The 7,824-nt window shown below is 35.1% G+C and overlaps 1 protein-coding gene across 1 annotated transcript in view; it reads right to left on the bottom strand.

Annotated features, from left to right (window-relative positions):
- LOC107080820 (alpha-1,6-mannosylglycoprotein 6-beta-N-acetylglucosaminyltransferase B-like) overlaps positions 1–7,368 on the bottom strand; it is a gene marked incomplete at both ends in the record, with an annotated part of 23,178 nt that extends 15,810 nt beyond the window's left edge. The window contains 3 exons of the mRNA XM_015369024.1: positions 2,070–2,200; positions 3,815–3,948; positions 7,229–7,368. Of these exons, the coding sequence (XP_015224510.1) occupies positions 2,070–2,200; positions 3,815–3,948; positions 7,229–7,368 (405 nt within the window). The remainder of the gene's footprint in view (positions 1–2,069; positions 2,201–3,814; positions 3,949–7,228) is intronic.
- Between the last annotated feature and the right edge of the window lie 456 nt (positions 7,369–7,824).

The following is a 7,824-nucleotide window of genomic DNA, read 5'->3' as shown; positions in this document are numbered from 1 at the left end:
ATATATATATATATATATATATATATATATGTACATATATGTACATATATGATTGCATTATTCTTTTATTATTTGTGATGTGATGTTTATTTTATTCATTCATTAAAAGAAAAAAAAACATAAAACCTGTGCAGCTGACAAGTGAAATTTTGAATAAAAGAAAAGTAGCACAAAGAAGTAAAAAACTTATATATGCCCCCATTTTCAAGTAATACTTCAATTCAACTCAGATAATTATAACCATACAGAAAACAAACACACCTTGTTCATAAAAACGAGCAACAGCAACAGAAAAAAACTATACATCAGCCTATCCACTGATAATCAACTCATCAAAATGACCTTTTATTAAGCATAAAATAAGCTTCAGCTTGCTTTAACTCACTAATAAGCTTATTTCACAAATCAACACATTGCGTAGAAATACATCTTTCCATCATTCCTGTTCTGTACCAGGATTTTTTGAAAATATCTCTTCCTTTTCAGCTATACTCACTTTATCTTTTAGAAAATCTTTTTCAAATATTGTTTGGTGGACCTTTTTTATGTGCCTTATACATGATTTTTGACTCATTAAGTTTTAATGTATTCAACTTAACATGTATCTGATTTGTGTGATTTCTGTATCCACTTCTACTTATAACTCCTATGGCTCCGTTATTAAGTAAAAATATCAATTATTAATTTATTTTACTCACTTTTGTCAACACTTTCACTATAATTACACTACAGCTGAAGCTCTTTTGAGTTTGCCTCTATTAGCCTTGCAAATCCAGAGACTGAAGATGTATCCTTTTTTTTCATAGTTTAAACTCAGTCAAACTGGATATGACAGCATAAGACTTATGTCTGGCCTTTAGCTGGGTCATTCTAACACATGATTATGCTTCGATCTAAACCACTCCACTGTACGCTGGCTGCATAACTGTCATGCTAAAAAGTGAGCCTTGTCTCATTTTAAAGTAAAGGCTTAAATATGTTTTCTCTCTGAATTGCAGTGCAAGTAACACCACCTGTCAGCCCAATCAACTCCAATCAGTTTCCCTATACTGTTAAAATCAAAACAGCATAATGATTTCCTTGTCATTTTCATCATGTTTTCACCAATTAGCTTTTCTTTCAATATAAAGGATTGACCATAGCAACTTATATTATATTTTCTGTGAAAAACTGGACTTCTTATGGATCTCTTTTTTGTCTTCATATTACCTTAAGGTTATATGTGCTGAGTCACAACTTTTAGTTCAGTTGTACTACAGTACTCATATATAAATCTTTAAATATATTCTAAAAATTCAATCCGTGCTGCTGAAGGAGGGATAAGCGGATCTTTACCCCATGGTCATGTTTACATGTCAATACGAGAAATTCTCTCACCTCAGAGTCTAAGAGTTGTTAGTAGAAATACTGTATAAAAAAAAAAAAATAAGCAGAAGCATGCAGGCACTGCTCTTATTTAGCCCAGACAGACCATTAAAATTGTTAGAATATGCTTGATATGTTCTGTAGTGAGAGAATAATCCCATGTGAAGCAGCTGCACAGCTCAAGTTGATTACTAGAGCTACCTCACAGGTGTTCCTGAATCTCTTCCTTGACCACTTCATCCCCTCCTGTTCCACAGATAGCAATATGAAGTCATAGCTGGACAGCCATAACTTGAACGACGGCCTTATAGTGCAACTCTGAGCAAAATTCTATAACCTAAACTGCTTTAAACTTTAACACTGTTGAAGAACGTCGTTTTTTAAAAGAGTTTATTTACCCATTGGTTTAAATTCTTGAAGGAAATTTGATGCACACGATTTTGCATTGGGTTATTAAAGTTAAGAGGAGTGATTAGAAAAGCCTATCAAATGTTTCAGATTTTTATTATTAATCAAAATTTTAAAAACCTGTGAATTATTTCCACTTTTTTTGTTCTGTTAGCAAAGATCACTTACGTTTGTGGTTGTAATGCGACATAAGTTCCAAAAGGTCACAGTGTGCTGACCTTTGCTATAACTGATGCTTGTTAGAACACAGCAAAAGGGAAGTAAAGATTGCTGATTTTTTTGTGTGCCATTCTTACCTTCCACATGCTGGCATCTTTGCCATAGACAACAGCCATGTTGTTGACTTTGTTCCTCTGAATAAACATCCTCTCAGTCTCATTCAGTTCCTCTGCCACAAAACCCATAAAAGAGTTGTCTGGAGTGTGGGCTGCCAAGGACAAACACAGTAATTGCTAATAGATGGCACAAAACCCATTTCATGTCTCAGTAAATACAGATGTTCCTTATAATTTAGTTTGAAATAAAATAAAGCTACAGCAAGGCTTCATAGAGCAGAAGGTTGAAATGTTCTTTGACTAGTTTCATTATACAATCATCTGAAAACAGAGGAGCACAAAGGTTTTTGCTTTTTTTATGCAGGGTCCAGAAGCTGTTATAGTTCATGAAGTTCAGAAATTCAACAACCTGCCGCAGTTGTTAGGTTCGGTGAAATGAAACAACCCTGAATCATAGCAAACAAAAAATAACTCAAACAGAACAGATGAGAGAAGTCAAAAAGAAACATTTTGCATCAAGATCCCCACCAGTGATGATGGTGGAAATTTCTCAGCAATCGTCTCGATGATAACTGTAATTTGGAGAGAGTGTTGAAGCTTGTTGTTCCAGAATAAATTGGAGACAACCTGAAGTTTTGAATCCCCGGGGCTTGACTAAATCTATTATGAATGTCTGCAGTTGGTGTTTTTTTGTATATTTCTGCGTGATTGCGGCCAGAAGAAGGGAGCTGCAGGCATCTGTGCCGACCCAGCTGTTCTGATTGAACTCTCTGGCTGGTGGCTGTTAGACTGAAAAAAAAAAACCAACTCTTTAAAAAAAATTGGGGGCTAAATAACTGCTGTAAGATCCAATTGGAGGCAAATTCATAGATATATGTAAAAAGTTTCAAATAAAAAATGTACACCTTTTTGTTGTTAAAATTATCAGTTAAATTTATCAGTTAAATAAACACTGTAACGTTTAAAGCATAGCATATAGAAATGCAAATTTGTAATGCATATTTTTGGGCTTCCTACACACTGTAATTCCATTCTGTTTTTTTTTTGTGTGTGTGTGCATATAGTACGTAAGAACAGAGGGGAAACAGATATGCTGTAAGCAATACCGCTTTTTGACCAAGTTAATCATGTTGATGTTTTTTAATTTTGTTCCTTTATTAAACATCATAACATCATATTATCTGGTACTGCGCACGTTTCAATACATTTTTTGTAGACTGATTTTCAAAGTGGTACAGAAGAAACTAAAGGAGTTGGAGTGCCGCTACACTTGCAGGAAGGTGAATATTTGTTCAGAGGCCAAAAAATGCCTCCTGCAGGCTCTCAGCCGCATAATGTTTGTGAGCAAACTGTCTAATAATGAATCTCATTGATGATTGGGGATGTCAGCCAAATATCTAGAGAATGAGGACAAGAAGGTCTGAGCAAGTTAGTGCAAGAGTCTACAATTATTAAGAGTTGTTCTATTATCTGTTTTATAATCTGCTTTCACATTAATTAACATGCACATTATTTCAAACTAAACCTGGCCCATAGCTTGGAATGTGAAGATTTGATGCACTTTACACTCACAGTCTTCTCTACAATCAGAGCAGCACAAATCAAATCTAACATCTGTCCGCTTCTACTCATCTTAATAACTTTGTGATTTTACAATATTCAGCCGGCATTAGTTGATACTGTATTTGATAGGTTTGTTGACGAGATATTCTGTATGTCTTAAACATTGTAAGACCAAAGTAAAAGAAAAAAAGGCATAAACATACGGAACATGGTCATGTACTGTTGGCCATGAAGGTTCCAGTAGCCCCAGTTGGTTCTGTAGCCGTGAAGAGTGGCATATTCCTCGTGGTTGTAAGCAGGCTCTGTGCCGAAGGTGTCAATCACCCGAATATGGCATCTGAGATGTAACAGAAAAAGGGAAAATTCTCTCTGTTATTGAAATGAATCCCAGAAATGAACCGATACAAGGTTATGTTCTAAAAACTGTTTTTCTTTGTCAAAACAATAATTTGCATCAATATTTCACTGCTTATAAGTGAAAATTATTTAGTCAAGAAGGTCAGAAATAAATTGACGTGAGTTAATCTGACGAGATTTATCAGAGTTCAGGGTTAATTCTCTAAAGTTATTATAAGTGTGAAGGATTTATGGTTTATTTGATATATGTGCAGTAGTTGCTGTTGTTATTGAAATACCTCCTCTATTCAACTACTTTTTTTTTTGCTTGAAATCTCATTTTTTTTAGGGATATATTTAAGCAGCCAATTAGTAAATATCTTATTTTCCATCACCACCTTTAATCAACGTACTGCCAACAATATAACAAAGTGATCATAATGAGTTTTTGTATTCCTCCAGTTTCAGTCAGTTTCTGGTATCACTATGTATTTGGAAAGAATCCCAAACTGGAAACTATGATGAAAAATGAAACAGGATTTTCACATTTTATTTCCAATGTTAATATATGATCAATTGGATAGTTGAAAGATTAGCGGACACAAATATCCTTGACAATAAGAATAAGCCAAAGGCCACATTTGACAGTCTGCGACCTCTGCTGTACCTGGAAAAGTTTTACAGAGCTGAAAGGAAATAAGCAATAGCCCTAAATCAGGAGCGTGTGAGATGCAATACTGAAATCAGATGTTGCTCTCCAGCCCCTTTGCTGTACTTCTCTGTAACTCCAACCACTCTCTAAATGAAAGCTAATACCATTTATATGTAGGTGGCAGACATAGGTTTACAATCAAAAGGGCCACTGATTGTGGTCAAATTCAAGATGAAGCAAAGAAAGTAGAGGGAATACACATCAATACTGTGGGCAATATCTTCAGGTTCACCAGAAAGGAAACATCACAACAAGCTGTCTGATGAAAGCTCAACATAAAGGCTTACAGAAAGTCAACCAATACAGATCAATAACTTCTGTTTTGCTCTGAATGTCCTCTGAAACACAAACCTTCTGTCAATAAACCCAACTCCAATGACCGGAACATGTCCTAAAGCAGGCATCCCCAAAGTCGGTCCTCGAGGGCCGATGTCCTGCAGGTTTTAAAGGTTTCCCTGCTCCAGCACAGCTGATTTACATTGATAGTTTATTAACAGGCTTTTGCTGAACTGCATTCATCAGAATCAGCTGTGCTAAAGCAGAGAAACCTCTAAATCTTGCGGAAAGGGGGCCTTGGGGGCCCACTTTTGGGATTGCTGTCCTAAAGGACACATACCTCTTCTCCAAACCTGTGGATGTCCTGACTGGTTTTGGGTCAAGGCAGCACAAAATCCTCTAATGAACCAATTACTGTAAATACAAAAACATAGTTATGGTCATCCCTCTGTGGGAACACCTACTGTAAATAACTGAGAAGGATGATAATTGAAGAAGATTGGTTAATTCTAAGGAAAATTCCCAAACACAAACTGATCAGCATTATGTATCCAGTTCAGAGCAGAAAAAACTTTTAGGTTGGAGAAACTAAACAACCTGTCAAAGGACGCATGGCCAAACATGGGAGAGCCAACTCCTCAGGACAGATCCGCTGGGCACCTACACTTGTAGGATTAGGAACAGACTTCTCAGGGTTAAAAATATTTCACAGATGTGATACTAGATGGTGTAAAAGAGGAGTGCAGGAAACCATTTAGGTAAATAAAATATAACACAAAACAGAGAAGGAAGCCTCAGATTTAAGCTTTTAAAAACACACAATTCACCATTGAAGCTAAAGCTCAGCCCATTTCAAACCAGTTCAACACTTTGTACATGAAACCAAACATCTCTCAGTGAGGAAGGCTATTGACCAACAATGCCCTCTAGTTATCAGTCAAATCTGCATGTTAATTTAGATCTGCAGCTTAGAAGCTTTCCAACAGCTTAAAAGCTTGAAACGTCTGCCTTTTTCAAATTAAGTCTTTGGAGGAAGGCTAAACCATATTCAACCGCAAATACTTAAGTACAGTTGTCTTTTGTTTTTAAAGCCTTTTCTGGAGTGTTAAAGCTCAAATATGTATAAAAAGTTGCACAGAACAATAACATCAGGAAATGTCACTGGTTTGGTGGATTTTATTGACCAAAAAACAATAAAACATTACAAAAAAATTAAAATTATATTTTATGTAAAATATCCCTTTTCTTATATTTAGACAAAGCAAAGTATTTTTTTTTAAATAGTTCATTTCTTTTTGCATCTAAGTTAGTTTTCCATATATGATTCAATATCAGGCAAATTCTAGGATTTGATGACAAAAGCATTATACATTAAATTTGGCTGCAATAACTTGTTTTTTACACAAACACCAGAAGAAGAGACACAATAGATGTAAAACAGAGGGCAAATGATAAGTTAGAAATGCCTTTCAATTGGTGGATGACTTTAGGACCAAAGTGTAGCACAAAAGATAAGGATATTGGTGTACTGGATTATTTCTTAGCTGTTTATAGAAAAATATAAACCCATTATTTTTTTCATTTCTTTCTTTACATGGTCATAATATTTTTAATCAAAATATACTTTGGATTGTGTTCATGAATGTTTTACCAGGGGACACGCATTGACATCTAAAAGGATAGAGTTCAATCCATGAGACTCGAGATATGATTTTTTCATTATTGGCAGAGGCTCATGCACATATTCTCCTTTGAGACTGCCTGCCTCCAATGATGACACACCGTAAGTTTTCAAGTATGAGAGATGTTGCATCAGGCCATGACATTGCTGTTTGCCATCAACTGAGAGGACTTGGCAACCTTTTTAACCAACAGATATTTTCTCCTTACAGATATGGCACATTTAAAGTGTAAATATGCAAGTTTTTAACAATATAAGATTTATTATTAAATTGAAAAACCTTACCAAACACACATTTTCCTACTTCTTTTTAGGCTAAGTATGTATTTTTTAGATTTATATCAGACATTATATAAAGGAAACTGTTCTCAGATATGCTTTAATTCTGCTCAGGTAATGACACATGTATTACTTATGTAACAGTTTAGAGCTTTTCTACTATTTTTGTGATATGTTAATACATTGCTAGATGTTTAACTAATTTGTTTCTAATGATAGATAATACATTTGACTGCTATTTGGCTTTAAATGCCCAGCAGTGTAATAAAACCAATATTGTAAACTTTCTGCATTTAGTGAAGAGCTATTAGAAATAAACTGAAGTGGACTAACTTGTGCTTCCTCAGAGAAAGACCCAAGTGCTGCTTCATTTGCTGTAGTCCGTGGTAATCAGTGTACATGAGGTCAAACGGTAAAGGTCCTGTCAGGGGGCAGCTTCCTCTTCCAGGTGGAACACCTAAAAACCTGTAGAGAGATCAGATTTGGTATAATTGTTATGTGGCTTATCAAGGCATCAACCTTTATACAATATGTTAAGGTTTGATTTGATTTTTTACTTGTCCCTTCAGATCAATAAATAAACCCAAGAGAATTTTTTTCCCTCAAATATCGTATTACACAGCTAATATGGAAACGGAAAAGTTAGCTTTAGCAGTAATGAGGTGTGCATGTAAAGCATCTACACAGGAAGAAGGAGTCCAATCAATAGTGCTCTACCTTTACTTCAGCAATATAAGACATTTTATCTAAATAAGGTGTCTCTCTGTTTTTCTTTATAGCTTGTTCAGATGATCACACCAAATACATGGATTATTTAAGCCTCACATTCACGTCTATTGAGAAAAGCTTGTATGATGAAAGAAATTGTTGTTTTTCAGAATAGTTTCAGCAGAATCTGTTTATGCTGTAACCAGCAAGAACATTCAAAC

Source organism: Cyprinodon variegatus, unplaced genomic scaffold (genome assembly GCF_000732505.1).
Source record: "Cyprinodon variegatus isolate N-32 unplaced genomic scaffold, C_variegatus-1.0 Scaffold2373, whole genome shotgun sequence".
Lineage (NCBI taxonomy): Eukaryota > Metazoa > Chordata > Actinopteri > Cyprinodontiformes > Cyprinodontidae > Cyprinodon > Cyprinodon variegatus.
The sequence above is the reverse complement of the archived record's forward strand: the minus strand, read 5'-3'. Positions and strand labels throughout refer to the sequence as shown.